General features: G+C 31.1%; 1 protein-coding gene across 1 annotated transcript; it reads right to left on the minus strand.

Moving 5' to 3' along the window:
- Positions 1-565: 565 nt before the first annotated feature.
- Positions 566-20,463, minus strand: LOC149679735 (uncharacterized). Its single transcript, XM_089835747.1, has 2 exons — positions 20,356-20,463; positions 566-2,414 (listed from the first exon to the last, which is right to left on the minus strand). The coding sequence occupies exons 1-2, from the start codon at positions 20,444-20,446 to the stop codon at positions 1,054-1,056; spliced, it is 1,452 nt and encodes a 483-aa protein (XP_089691873.1). The 5' UTR covers positions 20,447-20,463; the 3' UTR covers positions 566-1,053.
- Positions 20,464-20,708: the final 245 nt, after the last annotated feature.

The following is a 20,708-nucleotide window of genomic DNA, read 5'->3' on the forward strand; positions in this document are numbered from 1 at the left end:
ACATTGGAATGAAGATATGAATTAAGTTTAGCCTAAATATAGAAATTTCAAATTAAGTAGAGGTTTTTTGATCAAAATATTACGAAATTTTAGTTTTAAGCTTTCAAAATAATAAGAATTTTCAAATGATTTAAGCTTAAAACGTCAAAATAAAGAGTCCTTAAGTTGTAAAGCCTAAAAAGTCAAACTATGGTGTCATTTTTAACTTTCTAAGCCTAAAAGTTCAAAAAACGACGCCATTCTTAACTTTCTAAGCCTAAAAGTTCAAAAAACGACGCCATTCTTAACTTTCTAAGCCTAAAAGGTCAAAAAACGGCGTCGTTCTTAACTTTCTAAGCCTAAAAGGTCAAAAAACTACGTCATTCTTAGCTTTCTAAGCCTAAAAGGTCAAAAAACTACGTCATTCTTAACTTTCTAAGCCTAAAAGGTCAAAAAACGACTTCATTTTTAACTTTCTAAGCCTGAAAGGTAAAAAATGGCGTCATTCCTAACTTTCTAAGCCTAAAAGGTAAAAAATGGCGTCATTCTTAACTTTCTAAGCCTAAAAGGTCAAAAACGACGTCATTCTTAAGTCACTAAGCCTAAAAAGTCAAACTATGGCGTCATTCTTAAGTTGTTAAGCCTAAAACATCAAAATAATGACATAAGCCTAAAATTAACTCTTTTTAAGTTATTAAACTTAAAATGAAAATAATCTAAATTACTTACTGACATAACAATCAACCGTTAGATCCTAAACAACACTCCAAATTACAATTAACACAAAAATAACAATTAAATTTAATTACAAGTAAGATAATAACTATGTATATATATAAGATTCACCGGGAATGCATCCATAATTGGAATATATTCTGAAGAAAAAGAATAATTAAATTTGTTTTGGCGATTTCAAAAAAAAAAATCGTCCATAAACTTCAATAACTAAATTCAATTAATGTTTAACTCAATGAAAAGATCTATTTAGACAGTTCGCGTTATTTCACCTTAAAGTTTCACAAGGTCAAAGTTCACAGGTCACTTCACATTGAGCCGGAATTTCAAAAGAGATTTTTAAATCAATGAAAACAACGGGACACTAATATTGGCCAGTTGTTGCCTCAACATATCGGTCAGTTGCGACTCGATCATACCCACAAATGGCGATGGATCCTGGTTAATAGTGTTGGTTAAGAGCATGGACACTGCCCTGGTCAAATTACCTAAGCCTTTTAACAAAATTTGAATTTTTCCAATGCTCCATATCTTCAAGCGATCCAACGTTTGTTCCGTCGTGTCCGGTAAGGTTGTTTGGGTCAACTGGACAAAGGTGACGGGGTCAGAGACTTTAATTTCAGCCTCACCATTGAACAAGAGAGTTTGATAATCTTGCAAAACGCGATAATTGGCTTGGATATTCAGGCTACTGAAACCTACAACCATTCCCAAAGTAATTGTGTTGTTTGGACAGAAGACGTACGGTGTCTTGCGACTCGAAAGCGATGAAACCCCACGGGCACGTCCATTGTAAAAGAACACAATCATATTGTTGTCGATATAAGCCGTGACATTCGGGAAACCAATCGGTTCCATCAAACGTACAATTCTTCCGGCGAAGCTAAGTAACGTCTTGACATACTCGTCTAATTCTTCACCATTGTTGCATGGTACTTGTCTCTTGGAGATACTCTTGCTGCTGGACGTATGATGCGAGTGAAAGATGTCCGATTTAGGTGGTGGCGTCCAAGAGCTCTTGGTTAACGACACTCCAAACGCGGTGCTCAAACTGTCCTCGATGATTTTTTGCATTTTTTCCAGAACGGCAGCTGCGGACGTCTCCAACAACTCAGTGACGTTTTCCAAGTTTTCCTTCTTGGAGAAGCTTTTAAAGTCGTGCGTTACGTCATCAAAAAAGGCGCTGACGTCAGTCTGGCTAACCCTAACCTCTTCATCGTTTAATGGCGATAAGAAAGTGGACCATGTGGCGCCACCACGTTGAATCGTGGCTTCAAACACACCCTCGTCGCTTAACTTCTGCGAGAATGGTGGGTTGAGGAATCCCTTCAACTTATAAACACCACGGATACGAATCTCAGGGTAACTCAGCAGGACACTGGCTTGTCCGGCTTCGAGGTTACTGGCGACGTCTTTAACCCTGAAGTCGCCAAGGCCGGTAATGACGGCCTTCTTCAAGGTAAGGTTAACGAATCCTTCTGATTCTTGCATAAGCAGTTTGATGGTGTCCAAACGGTATGGGTCCAGGATGGGTAGTTGATTGCGGACATATCCGTGACGTACTACGTCCCGGACATCCTCGGCTTTGCGGATTAGGAAGGCGTGTAAACTACTTTGAGCATCGTCTAAGCTGTATGATGATTTAGATGGTTGCGTATATTGAGAACGGCTGTTTTCCATCAATTGGGATTGATTGAATGCTGAAATTTAATTGGTTCGTTCGCGATGTTTTAATGATTTCAAAGGAAGTTGGTTAATTAATCAGCAGTGTTTTTTTTTATGGAGAGTTCAATGCTATTATTCTTTCTCTTTTCATTAGAAAGATCATGTATGTATTGAATATTTAAAAAAAAATTTTGAATCTCCCATAAAAAGTTTCATTTAATGATGGTTTGGTTTTATTGTTATTGTCGAAAATTAAGAACTTATTCTGGCTACTTATTTACATAAATTAGTAAACTTATTCTGGCTGCTTATTTGCATAAATTGGTTAATTTATTCTGGCTGCTTATTTGCATAAATTGGTTAATTTATTCTGGCTGCTTATTTGCATAAATTGGTTAATTTATTCTGGCTGCTTATTTGCATAAATTGGTTAATTTATTCTGGCTGCTTATTTGCATAAATTGGTTAATTTATTCTGGCTGCTTATTTGCATAAATTGGTTAATTTATTCTGGCTGCTTATTTGCATAAATTGGTTAATTTATTCTGGCTGCTAATTTGCATAAATTGGTTAATTTATTCTGGCTGCTTATTTGCATAAATTGGTCAACTTATATTGGCAGCTTATTTGCATAAATTGGTAAACATATATTGGCAGCTTATTTGCATAAATTGGTAAACGTATTTGGGCTGCTTATTTGCATAAATTGGTCAACGTATTTGGGCTGCTTATTTGCATAAATTGGTCAACTCATTTTGGCTGCTTATTTGCATAAATTGGCCAACTTGTATTGGCTGCTTATTTACATAAATTGGCCAACTTGTATTGGCTGCTTATTTACATAAATTGGCCAACTTGTATTGGCCGCTTATTAGCATAAATTGGTCAACTCATTTTGGCTGCTTATTTGCATCATTGGTCAACTCATTTTGGCTGCTTATTTGCATAAATTGGTCAACTCATTTTGGCTGCTTATTTGCATAAATTGGTCAACTCATTTTGGCTGCTTATTTGCATAAATTGGTCAACTCATTTTGGCTGCTTATTTACATAATTGCTAAATGTATTTTGGCTGCTTATTTGCATAAATTGGTCAACTCGTTTTTGCTGCTTATTTGCATAAATTGGTCAACTCGTTTTTGCTGCTTATTTGCCTAAATTTGTAAACATATTTTGACTACTTATTTACTTATGTTTGAAACTAAAAAGAACCAGCAACCAAAGTTATTTTGGCCCGTTAAAAAACCCTACTATAAAAATAAAAAACGAATTTCCCCGGTACACCGTTTAAGTCAAAAACTATGTCAAAAGTCTTTTTAGAAAAAAAAATTTAAAATTAAAATTCAGTAATCGTAAATTGAATTTTAAGCAAGCCTGACTAGTGACTGACGCCCAGCTAGCACATCAATCAAGTGGCACTCCATAGGAGATCTCACTTAGATCCGGAAATTGTTATACATCCCCGGAAGTTAACAAGAACACTTAAAGAAGAAAGAAAAAGAAAGACAAACACCACCCTTGTTTAAGAAAACAATACAACCAATTAAAAAATACCTTCGAAGGAAAACTCCCAAACTCCCCTGATCGTAATTTGTTAGAAACGTAACAAGTAACGAACGATGAAGAATAGAGGGTTAGTTACCCACCCAAACTATATGCTAAGAATATAAATCAAGTTTAAATCTAAAGGTGTCGGACAGTTAGACTCGCAAGGAGCCCAGCCAAATATTTAAATTCCTTATAAGAAAATTGGAAATAATTTTATTTTGAGTTATAGGATTTTATAGTAGAAAAAATCATGTGTTACTGTTTTTATAGGAAAATATAGGGATAAAAAATGATGATCATATATAATACTATTTGGCTTAAATAATGTAGAAAAATCTGGAAAAAAAAAAATAAAATAATAACAAATTTGATTTTACTTTGAAAATTCAGAGGAAATTAATTAAAATATAATATAATTATAAAAATCCTGAGCGAGCCTTTGAAGCAATTTCGGACATGTCTAGTCAAATGTGATCTCGATCATAAAAGAGACAAATAAATTTTAGGGTAACTATAAACGAAAACTTCCCAAATTAAGTCAAAAATATAGGGAATATTATAGTCTGACCTTTCATGTAATTATAGGATAATATAGGACAGATTAAAAAATATAGGATTTCATAGGAATTATATTATTACCGATGGGCTCCCTGAACTGCATTAACAATTTTATGTCAAAACTTTTCTCGTTTAATTAGTGCATTTACGTAATTTCATATAAGTTATATTTTTGACTTAAAATCAATTTCCCATAGAACAATCCCACAATACTTCGATCCAACCACCACTTTACTTGAAACACCCTCTACATTAAAAAGAATCCATTTCCAGCCTCAATTTTGTAACAACACCAAAAAAAAAACCCCTCGAATTTACATACATACAACAAATGCAATCAATGCTCTTATTAAATGATCGATAAATATATATCAAGAACTGACAAGACAGAATACGGGACGATCCCCCCAATATATAAACGACCCATAAAAATAATTAAATTTAAATTACAACAACTAAAAGTAAAAGCAAAAGTTACTTTCAACGAGGCAACGCCTGTCCCCTAAATGTTTAAGTCGAAAGTGAAAGATAATAAAAAAGTGAAATTTTACACCACACGGGCCAAGCAAAAATTACCGCCAGAAGGTAACATAAACACGACCCGGAAGTGATGTAGTTTTTTATTTTATTTCTTCCCAATTTTGACTCCAAAAATAAAAAAAAATAAGAAATACATAACTATAAACTGGTATCAAATAAAAGTTGTATGTATTGAGGTCCAATGTTTGAAAATTATAAATTTGAAATTCATAAAAAGTAGTGGGGCTAGGGGACTTGTTTCTACTTTTTAGGGATTTTCCTATACAAGAATTAGTGGTGGTGGTAGAGGTCAAATTACTTAATAAGGGGTCAAATTTAAATGTGTTATTAATGACTAGGGTGTTTTTTATTCTGGTTTTTTTATTTTATTAATTATTTATAAGGGTTTATTAATTAAATAGAGGTTGAAATGGAATTTAAATTTATATACTCTGATATTTCAAAACAGTTTATTTTCTTCTGATGTTTAATGCCAATTTTCAAATTGAAATTAAGATTTTATCCTGAGATTTTAGATTTATTTATTTAACGTTTTATCTGATTTATATTAATACTTGAGGCCGATTTTCAAATTCCTTGGCAAATTTCCAAACATTTAATGCCGATTTTCAAATTTCCAGATGATTCACTAAACATTTAAGGCAGAATTTCAAATTATCTGATAGTTCCTTTAACATATAATTCCAAATTTCAAATTCGCTGATGACGAATTCCCAAAACTTTAAGGTCCATTTTGAAATTTCCTAAAGAATTCCTAAATATTTAAGGCCGATTTCCAAATTCCCTAAAGAATCTCTAAACATTTAAGGCCGATTTCCAAATTCCCTAAAGAATCTCTAAACATTTAAGGCCGATTTCCAAATTCCCTAAAGAATCTCTAAACATTTAAGGCCGATTTTCAAATTCCCTAAAGAATCTCTAAACATTTAAGGCCGATTTTCAAATTCCCTGACGATTCCCCAAACATTTAAGGCCGATTTCCAAACTCCCTGAATAATCCCCAAACATTTAAGGCCTATTTCCAAACTCCCTGACGATTCCCCAAAGATTTAGGGCCGATTTTCAAATTCCCTGACGATTCCCCAAAGATTTAGGGCCGATTTTCAAATTCCCTGACGATTCCTCAAAGATTTAGGGCCGATTTTCAAATTCCCTGACGATTCCTCAAAGATTTAGGGCCGATTTTCGAACTCTGTGAGAGTTCCTTTAATATACAAGACCAAATTTCAAATTCCCCGACAGTTCTCTGACACATAATGCCAATTTTCAAATGACCTGACGATTCCCCAAAAATTTAGGGACGATTTTCAAACTCTGCGAGAGTTCCTTTAATATACAAGACCAAATTTCAAATTCCACGACAGTTCTCTGACACATAATTCTAATTTTCAAATTCCCTGAAGTATTCCCTAAAACAAATAATTCCGTAATTTTGAAACCCCAATAGGTTTCCTTTTCTCCAACCCTCTACGTCCCATTTACAAAATAAAATCCAAATAAAAAAATTCACATCCATGTCAACCAATCTTAACTTAATTCCACTCCAGTCTTTAATCAACTCTCATCGCATTAATTTATCTTGAAATCTGTTTATCACACTTCCGTACGTGAAGTGTGAAGCTATAGGTGTTTGTATCCGGAAGTAATTTGACTCGAATTAAGATTTAAACAATTTAAGAGGGTTTTTAAATCTATTTAATCCATTGTCTATTACTATTGTGTAGGAGTTAAAGCGTGATGCTGTGAGCCCGGACAAACATGCTTAAGGCTATAATATAACTCGGATTGAATTCAATTTTGTAATAAATTATTTCTAGAAGGAAGTTACTTTCAGAAATAATTTAAATCTAATCTATTCTATAGAGGGTGGACATTTTTTCCGGCTATTGTCTACAGTATTAAATTATAAAATTGTTTATCAGAATTTTAGAATAATTGGATTTTAGAGCTACATTGGAGAATAATTTAAAATGGTGTGTGGGAACTAGCATATCGTAGTAAATTATGAAATTGTGTATCAGTATTTTATATTGATTGGTTTTTAGAGCTACATTGTAGAATAATTTAATATGGTGTTTGGGATTAACATTTAATTACCTTATACTTTTTATTTATAAATTATTTATTATTTATTGGTTATTATTATTTATTTATTATTATATATTTTCTATTTTTATTTATTTATTATTTATTTTTATTTATTTATTTATTTATTTATTATTATAATTTATTATTTATTTTCTATTTTTATTTATTTATTTTCTATTTTTATTTATTTATTTATTTTTATTTATTATTTATTTTTTAATTATTATTAATTTTTATTTATTTATCATATATTTATTTTTACATATTTATTATATAATCCTTATTTATTTAATATTTTTAAATATTTATTTATTTATTTTTGTTAGTATCTTAATTTAATATATCTTAGTAAATTATAAAAATGTGTATCAACATTTTATATTAATTGTAGAAAAATTCAATTATGGTGTGTGGGGATTAGCATTAAATTAACTTTTATTCATTTATTAAATTATTCTTGTTAAAATTTTGTTTTAATATTTTAGTAAATTATAAAATTCTTTAAAGCAATATTAGATTAATTGGATATTAGAGCTACGTTGTAGAATAATAACTTAAAATGGTTCGTGGGGATAAACATTAAATTACCCTTTATTTACTTATTTATTTATAATTTTTTTATTTATTATATCTTCATTATCGTTTCGAAAATAAGTATCCCATAACTTCCGCTCGGCTTTTTTGAAACGATAATGTTCAAGTAGATGTAAAACATAAATTTTAATGGGTTAATCGATGGTAAACAACATAATGGGGTAGGCATTGTTTCCCTTACTAAACGACTTTGGTATTTTATAAATTTTACAATAATAATAGGTGTTTTTTAAGAATGAAATATTTTCCGAAGAACAACTTAGTGATTGACGTTACAAACAAATATTATTAGGGCCAGTACTCTAGGTACAATCTTTGTGTTTTTATATAAAATTTTCCAGGATTTCCATCTAGCTCCTATTTAGTCTGCATTACTAAGCCTTTGACAGCATCGCCTCACCAGGCGTACGTCGCTTTACCTCGAATCTATACGTCACTTCAAAATTACAAGCTCCAGTTTGTAACCAGACTTTACAAACTTATGGATGAACATATCTTATGAACTTATAATATTAAATCAAGAAGTGATATCTAGTTTATAAGGGAGAAGGTATAAATTCGCCACATATCCAGCTTTATCTCCAGTCCAAGCGTATAGTAGGTCCGGAGTTAATCCCTGCCTCTAAATTACAACAACCAGCATCTCATTGGTTCTTGAAAATTCACGTCAGCGCGACGCGAATGACAACGAAAATTACGTCTGTTCCGACTGAGGAGAGGCTGCGAAATAGCCCGGGGCCTCCTTTTACGTCCCCCCTTGTATTTTGAAAGGGGACTGGGACTATGGCGCGGGGAATACTTAGGCATCTTATACCTTCTCCCTAATAAACTAGATATCACTTCTTGGTTAAATACAAAATAGTGAAGAAAAAAATTAAATTTCAATCTAAAACAGCACGGGGTTTACCATATACTAAATAAACAACGCGTTTTTAACACTGAAACTAAAGTATAATTTGAAACCTGTTAGACGGGATGTATAAAATACACTTTTACACATAAAAATTCGTAAATATCATTCACGAAAATTGTGTCACCGACACCATGAAGCTCCTAACTAGGCTACATTGACAGATTAAACATTTTTTGTCGGCTTTTTTAACTTTTTATGGGAAAAAAACCCTTATTTGAACAAGTTTTTTTTAGTTTTTCATATCACACTGTTTAAGATTTAATTTCAATGTATAAAAAAATCTTCCAAAATTTACCATAGTACCGCTTCAAACCGAGACGGCCCGAATTCGTATGAATTTTATTTCTGTATTTATCATTGTTTGATATTTGACTAAAAGCAAAATGAGGAAAAACAATGTTTGAATAGTATTTGGCTGGAGAAATGTTGTATAAACCTCGTGTTTAAATTTCTAATTTCGATTTCTTTTGGATAAATAAATAAATGATTTTTCTCCTGCGAAACCCGATTTTGTAGGTGGTGAATTTAGGCTTGAGTGTAAGCAAATTTTGGGTAAAAATGTTTGATTTAGGCTTAGCTACAGCAGGATTAGTTGGCAAATTTAGGTTGTGTGAACTTAATCAATCGGTAGGTAAATGTTTGATTTAGGTTTTGTAGTTATGATAGAGAAAGATTAGAGTTAGGCTTAGTGAATCCGGGTTGATAAAGTTTGAATTAGGCTTAGTGAATCCGGGTTGATAAAGTTTGAATTAGGCTTAGTGAATCCGGGTTGATAAAGTTTGAATTAGGCTTAGTGAATCCGAGTTGATAAAGTTGGAATTAGGCTTAGTGAATCCGGGTTGATAAAGTTTGAATTAGGCTTAGTGAATCCGAGTTGATAAAGTTTGAATTAGGCTTAATGAATATGAATTGATAAAGTTTGAATTAGGCTTAATGAATATGAATTGATAAAGTTTGAACTAGCCTTAACGAATTTAGATAAATTTTTTTCTCAATTAGTGTTAACAAATGAAACGAAAAGGTTTAAATTAGGCCTACAAAATCTACATTAAAGATTAAATTAGGCCTATAAAATCTACAGTAAAGATTAAATTAGGCTTAGCAAATTTGATAGGCATATGTAACTTATTACAGAAAGTCTCAGAGTAAGTTTTATATGCGAATTTTGCGTAGAATTAGAAATAGGAATAGTTTAACTTTGAAACAAACTAAAAAAAGATCCAAATGAACCAGGGCACTTGGCTAAACATATGCCAGTCAAAATCAGTAACGAAAATAATTTATTTAAAAATTTCGTAGCCATAACCCTTTAAATTCAGTAAGAGAGAAGAATCCTTTGCAAATTTTAGTAAAAAAAAATTCATAAATTTCGAAGAGATTATAGACACTCCAAAAAACCTTATTGTAAAACATTCCCATGCACTTAAATCCTTACACATATCACAGTCATAGATTACATAAATTCCACCTACAAACCACGATAATTTACACTAAATTCCTTCGAACAAAGAAAGCATCAAGGTCAATAGAATAATAAAAAATAAACTAATCCTAAAAACGGGTTAAAGATGCGAGGCAAACAACGTGACATCGGAATTAAATCGAATAACAACTTTTTATTTTAACGGAATTACGTAAAGATTATGTTAATTATAATTTTATTAACGTAACATATAAAGAAACGAACCGTTTTTCTAACTAGTTTTAAATAAACCAGATTAAAATAAATTAATTAATTAAAAATTTTCTGGCTTAATACCAGATGCGGTGGCTTAATTATAAACATGTATGGATTCTGAAATTTGGGCGTATTTGGATTTACCTAACACCACGTATTTCTTTAATTATTATTTTAATTAAATCTTAATGATGATGATATCATCTCATCGGGGCACCTGGTTATAACTTGTCCCCTCTAGGTCCTAATTACCGAAGCTACTTCCGCTTGTATTAAATTTTATTTCCGGAAAATTTGGATCTACTACATCTAGCCTAAGGCTTGAGTCCCGTTTCCAAATTATTTATTATACATGTTCTTATTAATTAACACCTAATTATCATATAATTACTAAATACTCCAGTTTCGTTAACTTGTTATACGAGAATTATTGAGCTGCGGTATTTTATTTTTTTATTAAAGATTTTTAATTTTTTTTAATTTATGCAAATTATTTTTCAAAAACCCCAAAAGCAAACTGTTTAATTTTAAGGTGCTACTAAACAACACTTAAACTAAATAAAAAATTTTAAACGTCATTATATTAGAGTTCTGTGGGGAAAATTAGTCAGGTGTTACTAGTTGTCTAATAGAATTCTATACCCCAACCGTACACGTCGTCTGCTTCAGATATAGTTATAACCATAGACTTAGGTTACAGTGTGTTAACTTAATTCAACGTAATCTTCCCTAACTTTAATAGAATTTCTAATTTTAAAATATTTTTCATGACATCTTTAGAATTAAAAGAAGAAGCTAAACATTCCCAGGGCGCCAACTCTTGCAGAGAAATTTTTAATAGGAAAAATAGGATTCGCCAGGCGAAATTATAGGATTTTATAGGACCAGATTCATGAAATTATAGGATAATATAGGACTCTTAAATGACTAGTATATAACCAGAACCGACCAATTTTAATGAAATACTGCTTAATTTTTCAATTAAAATAGTATACAATGCCTTTGCACTGCTAAAAAAAATATCACCAACTATATCACTTACAGGGCTCCCACCAAAACCTCAAAAATAAATAGGGGAAAAAGGGACTTTTCACGATAAAAATAGGGTAAAATAAGGACCTAAATTTTAAAAGTAGGAACCAAAAAGGGACCACTGGTAAAACAAAATGATATCTATTCTGTGAAAATATCACAAACAGACAGTTAGGAACCTATTACTCTTTTCAATTTTTTCGATAAAATAGGATATTATTTCTGGCTTTCTTTTGTTTATATTCTAATTCTAAGGGAGCGGTAGGTAAGACTTGATACTGGCTCTAATGTATAAGGAAGGTTTTCTGATTAGAAGTAACCATTTTCGTATCATGTTTACTGTTTTTTAAAAAATCCACTGAACTAGAATTTGGGCCTTTACGGGGTTCGTAATTTTTGGAATGAAATTCCCTGACTTTTCCAGGTTTTCGCTGACTAAGTTCCACAAATTTCCCTGACCATTTGCAATAACGTACAAGGCGAACATATATGAAAACCAGTCTAAATTCAGTCGAATAATTTTTTCACGAGTTGTTATTGTTATAAAAATTAGCCAATTAATTTGTTTAAATTTAACATTAAGTAAATCATAAATAACCGGAGCGAGCGAAGCGAGCTCCGCAAATTTGGGGCTCTGCTAAAATCTCAGACAAGACATTTTCTGAGGTTTTTCTTAAGGAATTATAATTAATTACTTCAAAATTCTCAAAATATAGGACTTTATAGGACAATTTGTGAAAATATAGGATAAAATAGGACACTTTCCAAAATATAGGATTTTATAGGAATTATAGGACCAGTTGGCGCCCTGCATTCCTTTAAATTAGGTTAGATTTCTCTGATTACGTACACGGAGGAAGTAAAAGTGGAAACAGTATCGATATTGCTCTTTGAACTTCCGCAAATTGATTGAACCGTTACAAACAAGAACCCGTATAAACCTGACAACGATTATAGATAAAATTCAGCTTTTATGGAAAAGTTTTCTTAATGTTTGAAGTTGGCATACTGAATTTATCCCTGATATTAATCATATTTGTCAGAGCGTTACTAAAAGACAGACAGATAATTTGAACTTGATCTTTCTTATTACAATGCTTAATTTTAAATAAATGTCAAACCGTAATATAATTATTTTACAGGTTTTGTGGTGACATTAATCGTACTTCTGAAGCTAAACGCTGTCAGAGCGTTACTAACAGAACGACAGACAATTTCAAGCTTTATCGTTCTTATTAAAATACTACAAAACATTTTTAATGATTATCAAGCAATAGTATAATTATTTTATAGGTTCAGAGGTGATATTAATCGTACTTTTGAAGCTAAACGCTGTCAGAGCGTTACTAACAGAAAGACAGACAATTTCAAGCTTTATCTTTCTTACTAAAATGCTTCAAATCATTCTTAGTTTTTATCAAACTATAATATAGCTAATTCAGAGGTTTTGAGGTGATACTAATCGTACTTTTGAAGCTAAACGCTTCAGAGTGTTACTAACAGAAAGACAGACAAATTAAACTCAATCTTTCTTAATATTTAAATGCTACAAATCATTTTGAATGATTAACGAACTATAATAAAATTATTTCAGAGGTTTTGAGGTGTTAGTAATCGTCCTTCTGAAGCTAAACGCTGTGAGAGCGTTAGTAACAGAAAGACAGAAAAATTATGCTTTATCTTTCTTATTAAAATGCTACAGATAATTTATAATGATTATCAAACTGCAATAATTATTTTAGAGGTTTTAGTTGAAACTAAGGGATTTTATTTCTTTTAATTTGTGTAGGCCTAGGCTATATGTGTCATCGAATCCAATTATCAAAGAGGTTTTCCAAGACGTTAATAAGCATCGTTACCCTAGGCATGCAGGCCAGTAAACTATAGCCTGATTACACCAGACGATTTTCTCTTGAAAATTGATCAGAGAACACACCCAATAACACACTTCGGTAATCGGAACCGTCTGATTTAAATCGCGAAAAAAGATCAAAAGAATCGCTTACGGTTATATTCTTTCAAATTTTCAATAAACGCTACGTTGAAATAATCGCGTGCGACTGTGGAGTGTTTTGAATAATTGAATGACCCCATTAACCTAAAGATTGATTCAAATAGACTATATACAGTCCATTGTCTTTCTTTGCCCAATGAACTTACCCACAAAATTCGAGTAGAATTTAAAGCAGGAGATATGGGAAGGAAAGGGGGGCACAATTATTCTTAGTAGCTGTATTTATTCCTTACGCGATAAATACAGGGTGTTTCTGATAAGTCTGCATGGAATGAATTAAGGGGATGTTTGTTCTTTGGGAAACCAATCGATTTTGAGTCGAAAATATTCTATACTTCCATCGCCTCCATTTTGTTTTGCCTAAGGGTGATGTTATTTTCGACTCAAAATCGATTTCCCAAAGAATTAATATCCCCCCTTAATTTATGAAAAGAAATGCAGACTTATCTGAAACACCCTGCATACGAGGTTCAATATAAATGACACAATAAAAACCCTTGACGATATTATTATAAAGATATAATATATTATTGTTATTATTATTATTATTATTATTATTTCTCTAAAGTATAATTTAGTATGAACAGTCAGTGAATGTAAAGTGTACCTATAACATTTATTTTTTTCACTTTCACTGTTGAGCCCGATGGCTTTGGAAAAGACGGTGTGGTGCTGGTGCTACAGTGCTACAGGGGGCTTTTTTGAATTTCGTCGGCCTAAAATGAAAAGTTTTTACTTCCTATTAAACCGGTCCCCCCATCGACAGACAAAACATTAAAATCGCACGGCGCCTACTTTTTTCCCCAATCAAAAAAAAAATAGAAAAAATAATATAAATAAAAAACTTTTGACCAAGTTTCTTGCTTCTCAAACCCAGTATTACTTGTTTTATTTTTTACATTAAATGCCATTCGATTATATAATAACTTACATCTATCTAAGCATGGTTGCCTGCCACAAGTGCCTCCCTGATTTTAGTAGGTAAGGATTTCCCTGAGGATCTTCCCTGAACATTTTAACTAAGCTAAAGTTGTCAATATTAACAACGGTTTAAGAATACTATTTTTTATCAATTCTTCAGGTTGTTTCAAAACATGTACATTTATTTACACACAAGTTCCCTGACTTTAGTAGGTAAAGTTTTCCCTAAGGATTTTCCCTAACCATTTTAACTAAGCTAAAGTTGTCAATATTAACAACGGTTTAAGAATATTATTTTTTATCAATTCTTCAGGTTGTTTCAAAACATGTACATTTATTTACACACAAGTTCCCTGACTTTATCAGGTGTAAGGTTTTCCCTGATGATTTTCCCTGACAGTTTTAACTAAGCTAAAGTTGTCAATATTAACACTTAACAGTATTTTTTTAGTATATTAGTTTTTAAATCAACTCTTCAGGTTATGTTTCAAAACATGGAAAATTATTTTCCCACAAGTTCCCTGACTTTACCAGGTAAGGTTTTCCCTGATAGTTTTAACTAATAGTTAAAGTTGTCATTTCATTAAATTTTAAGGTGTCATCTGTAAAATACTTCAATCATAACTTCAAAACTGTGGCCCCGGGACGTCAAAATGCCTCCGTTACTATATAATTTTAATTAAGAAATCACATCAAAACGTGTACGCTAACGTCAAAAGGCCTTAACGTAATCTTGACCTTTCAACTTTAACCTATCTAATCTCTTAAACTCTATAACAACTGACAAGCGGATAACTATCTACCCAATACCCACTTCAAAATTACTTTTTGGGACAACGATTACATTAATCAAAAAAAAAATTAAAAGGTCATAGGTTAGATCAAATCAAATCACATCAAAACGTGTACGCTAACGTCAAGAGGCCTAAAATTAATCTTGACCTTTCAACTTTAACCTCTTAAACTCTATAACAACTGTCAAGCTGATAACTAAACTGTATTATCTACCCAATACCCACTTCAAAACTACATTTTGGGACAACCATTACGTTAATTAAAAAAAAATTAAAAGGTCATAGGTTATATCAAATCAAATCACATCACATCAAAACGTGTACGCTAACGTCAAAAGGCCTTAACGTAATCTTGACCTTTCAACTTTAGCCTATCTAATCTCTTAAACTCTATAACTGTCAAGCTGATAACTAAACAAAATAATTTACCCAATACCCACTTCAAAATTACTGTTTGGGACAACCTTATCGTTAATGAAAAATAAATTAAAAGGTCATAGGTTAGATCAAATGAAATCACATCAAAACGTGTACGTTAAAGTCAAAAGGCCTAAACGTAATCTTGACCTTTCAACTTTAACCTATCTAATCTCTTAAACTCTATAACAACTGACAAGCGGATAACTAAACTATATTATGTACCCAATACCCACTTCAAAACTACTGTTTGGGACAACCATTACGTTAATCAAAAATAAAAAAAGGTAAAAGGTCATAGGTTAAGTTTAATCAAATCACATTCGTTACATCAATACCACTGATGAAATCCCTTGGGCGCGGTAGAGTTGAACTTCAGTAATTCACTAACAAAATTAAAATCTCGTTGTCCCAATTTAAATATCAAATTCACTCACGTTCATAAGGGCAGTAAGCAACCTAACCATGACCTTACTTAAGCAAATACTCCCAAATACTTATCAGCTCTTAAAAGTGCTGAATCTTCCACAGAAGTTATCAGCAATAATCCCTTATAGTTTATTAGCTTAACCTTATATGAAACAATCTGGAAATATTATGAAATCAGGTCATGTTGAAGTGAGAATGAACGAACAAGGTAGGACATATAATAGTACTTTCGATTTTTATTTTTCTTTAACTAAATCTTGGGCTGGACACCTTCCCGTACCCGTAGTATGATCAAGAAGTGATTTCTAGTTTATTAGGGAGAAGGTGTAAGATGCTTAAGTATTCGCGCGCCATAGTACCAGTCCCCCTTTTCAAAATACAAGGGGGGATGTAAAAGGAGGCCCCGGGCTATTTCGCAGCCTCTCGTCAGTCGAAAAATATGACTGTAATTTTCGTCATTCGCGTCGGTCGCGCTGACGTGCGTTTTCAAGAACCAATGAGATGCTGGCTGGTTGTATTTTAGAGGCGGCGGGGATTAACTCCGGACCTACTATACGTTTGGACTGGAGATAAAGCTGTCTGAAAATGTGGCGAATTTATACTTTCTCCCTAATAAACTAAATATCACTTCTTGGTATGATTTTATCTCTAGTGGCAAAATTAACGTTTATAATAAAATGAATTCTTTCTTAAAAAGTTTAGTTACATAATTTAATTCCTTTTAAGAAATATTTCGGGGTGTTTTTAGGGCCTTTCTACACTTCTGTTGTCCTAAGTCAAGTCAAGGCCAATTGTCTATGACTACTTTTATTTATTAAGGTGTAATAACGCGCCTCAGTATTGATTCTGTATTGCAAACTTCAATTGGAACTTAATTTATACAAGTTCAAGATAGTATTTAGTGAAATTTTAAAGAGAGTGTTGATTGCAAAATCCAGTGGTGTTGAATTAATAAAGGTGGGTGCGATTTTTAAGTTTTTAATTTTTTTTTTGAAAAGTTTAGTTTAAGTTGTTTAACTTAAGGTGTTTGCATTTTAAGTGGACACTTATTTAAAGGCAGATTAGTTTAAAAAAAACGTTATTCTGGAAATTGCCACATTCTTAAAATAAATATTGGTAGTCTTTATACTAAATTCTAGAATTATTCTAATTTTTTTATTATGAAGAAAATAATAAATATTGAAATAAATAAATAAATAAATAAGTGTTTCTAAATTAAATAATATAGGAGCTCTTTATAGTTAAAACTTCATAGAGAATAAGCGTACGATTAGGCCTAGCTATCTGTAATAACAGGAATACATACAGCTACTAGGAATTATTGTGTGCTAGCCATTTTCACTCAAGGTATCTTTATGGGAGGAGCTAAACTAATCATTATATATGACGAAAAATGGCTGAATTAAATTAAGTAATTTCTCTAAAATCCATCAAGTCAGTGGTAATCAACCGAGAGTCGTGAATTCACAAGGTTAAGAAAAAAGAACCCGAAATCAGGTGTGTACCACCGACACCATCTACAGAAGAGAGACAGACATCAGTCAATCTTAACCCATCCTCAACAATTAAAATTACATCATTCACTCATATATAACGTAATATTTAATTATGGTATTTCCCAAAGAAGAAATAATTTATTTAAAGTAAAACTGTATAACTTCATTATAATTCGTACCCATTAGCCTAATTATTTTAAAAGTACTAAGAGTTAAAAGAACCGATATTTCACAAGTACAAAATACAAGCGTTGAGTTGAATATCATTCAAGTTTCGTCAAAATTCTGCAGCCTGCCATAATATTTTGTAACGTTTGTAGTTAAATTTTAAAGAATACGAAATAAGATTATAATTTATCTAGGTTAGACGTAATGTAATGTAATGTAATGTAGAAACCAATCTAGTTTCGCCACAAGTATATAGTGACTGTACCTAGGTTTTATATGAATATTTATGCGAGTTTCCGAATTTCTAAATCACTGTGATCAAACATCTTAAATTTTATTTAAATATTTTATAGACTTTCTTATAGAGATAATATTGTACTAAATGAATTTCATCATTATATATAATGGTAAAGAAATAAGAGCGTGTTAGGACCGTGTAGCGTGCTATCTCTCCTCAAACGTTTGTGTACCTGATTTCAGATTCCTGATTTCCTATTTTTTTAAATTAAATTAGGATGTCTTTCAACTAATTACTGAGCTAATTAATTTTTATGTTAATTAAAGAAAATATACCGTGAATTAATAATTTTTTTTTTTACTTATTTTTTACACTTTAATATTTCATAAATTTTAAGACAAATCTTAAAACTCCCTGACTTTACAAAATGGTAAACTAATATATCGGCCGGTAAAATAATATATCGACTTTCACAGTGCCCATTTACAAAATGGAAAAATAATATTATATCGGCCGGTAATATACTATATTAGTTAGCTGGTAAAATAATATATCGGTTAGCTGGTAAAATAATATATCGGTTAGCTGGTAAAATAATATATCGGTTTGCTGGTAAAAAATCATATCGGTTAGCTGGTAAAATAATATATCGGTTAGCTGGTAAAGTAGCATATCGGTTAGCTGGTAAAATAGCATATCGGTTAGCTGGTAAAATAGCATATCGGTTAGCTGGTAAAGTAGCATATCGGTTAGCTGGTAAAATAGCATATCGGTTAGCTGGTAAAATAGCATATCGGTTAGCTGATAAAATAGCATATCGGTTAGCTGATAAAATAGCATATCGGTTAGCTGATAAAATAGCATATCGGTTAGCTGATAAAATAGCATATCGGTTAGCTGGTAAAATAGCATATCGGTTAGCTGATAAAATAATATATTGGTTTGGTGGTAAAATAGCATATTGACTGGTAAAATAATATATTGGTTAATATAAGTCCAAAACTAAGCATATTATAAAAATAAATTACGATTTCATCACCTTTTTAAATTACTTAAAACCGCACCATTTTAAATAAATCTAAATTTACACCAACCGTTTTCACGTGTAAAAATAAAAACAAAAAATAAAACAAAAATAATATATTGGTGTTTGGGGGTAAACCCGATCTCGGCGATTTAAGTTTTAGTTGGCGATCCGCCCGAAGAAATATCTATGTTACGAATTTTCAGTATTTTTCAAGATCGGATTAAAATAAGCGTAAAACCGAGTAAAGCATAAAAAAACGGTATAGACAGTCCCTATCCAGGCGCACCGCGACCAAACTTATAATAAATATAGCAGCAGCATCTAATAATAACCTAGCCTATAAAGTGAAAATGATATATTTTAAAAGCAAGGCGGTCGGTGGGTACTAAGGTACTACTGACGGTGTCCGACTCTGTATACGTGAATAGAATGACTTATCTATATACACCGATAGAGACGTTTTTATTAACGATATTATTTCCCAATTTTTATATAAACGTTTGTTGCGGATATTTTTAGTAAATGAGAAGATAACTTTCGCGACACTTTTCTTTAACGTTCTCGCGCGACTACTAAATATATCCTATTCAATATTTATGAGGTAATTTTATAAAGGTTTTTATATTTTTTAAATACGTTTATATTTATATGCGATTGTTTTAATTTTTTTGGATATTATTAGCCCATATTTTCGCGATTATTTTCAATTCTTCATATGTTAATAACATATTTTTTGGGATTTATTTAAATTTTAAATATATTAAGTCCGTATTTTTGCGATTATTTTAATTTTTTGATATATTAAGATCATATTTTTGCGACTATTTTAAATTATTTATTAAGCCCATATTTTTGCGATTATTTTTAATTTCTGATATATTAAGCCCATATTTTTGCAATTGTTTTTAATTTCTGATATATTAATCCCATATTTTTGCGATTATTTTGTCCATACTTTTGCGATTATTTTCAATTAGCGATATATATTAAGCCAATATATTTCCTATTATTTTCAATTTATGTCAAATAAAGCCTCTATTTTTGCGATTATTTTAAATTTATGACATATTAAGCCCCTATTTTTGCGATTAATTAAAATTTTTCACAAATAAAGCCCCTATTTTGCGATTAATTAAAATTTTTCACAAATAAAGCCCCTATTTTTGCGATTATTTTAAATGTCTCACACATTGAACCCATATTTTTGCGATAATTTTAAATTTCTGATATACTAAGCCTATATATTTCCAATTATTTTGATTCTCTGATACATCGAACCCTCATATTAGCGATTACTTCCAATATCTGATACATAAAGCCCATATTTCAAAAAACCCAACCATTACAACACTTCTCAAAATACAAAAAAAACAGCCATCCTTAGTTCGTCAATAACAAATTAAACCAAACCATTACAATAATAACAAAATATAAATAAATAATTGAAAATGCAAAAAACACTGCTGAAAAATACATAAAATCAAACTTAAAAAAATTAAATGAAATAAAATATATATTTACCACTTTCTTTAAACGTTGTCAAATTATTATTACAAACAACTAAAACAGCTCCAAAAGTGACCATAAACGACACGTGCAAAGATAACTTCATGATTATTACTTAAAAAATTTAATAAAGAAAACCAAAATCCGATAGAAAAGGCCTTTTTTCAATTAAAAAAAATATTTGCAAAATAAAAAAAAATTATAAATGAAAAAAAAATCTGATTTTATGTAGAAAATAAAGATTTTAAGTAAAATACTCCAAAGCCGTAGGCATAGCCAACCGTTTGCTAAGACTGCTAGCTTGACTATGAAGTGATGACCCAATAAGTAAATACATTCACGCACCAATGGTACATTCTCTTAGCTAA

The sequence above is a fragment of the Phalangium opilio genome, unplaced genomic scaffold (assembly GCF_054372755.1).
Source record: "Phalangium opilio isolate 3A_F unplaced genomic scaffold, DU_Popi_V2 ptg000041l_1, whole genome shotgun sequence".
Lineage (NCBI taxonomy): Eukaryota > Metazoa > Arthropoda > Arachnida > Opiliones > Phalangiidae > Phalangium > Phalangium opilio.

Bases quoted from the DNA above. Each gene is read 5' to 3' on its own strand.
- LOC149679735 (XM_089835747.1), bottom strand. From the start codon at position 20,446: ATGAAGTTATCTTTGCACGTGTCGTTTATGGTCACTTTTGGAGCTGTT. The intron at 2,415-20,355 runs GTAAATATATAT...ATTAAATTTCAG, and splicing joins GACAACGTTTAAAGAAAGTG to CATTCAATCAATCCCAATTG.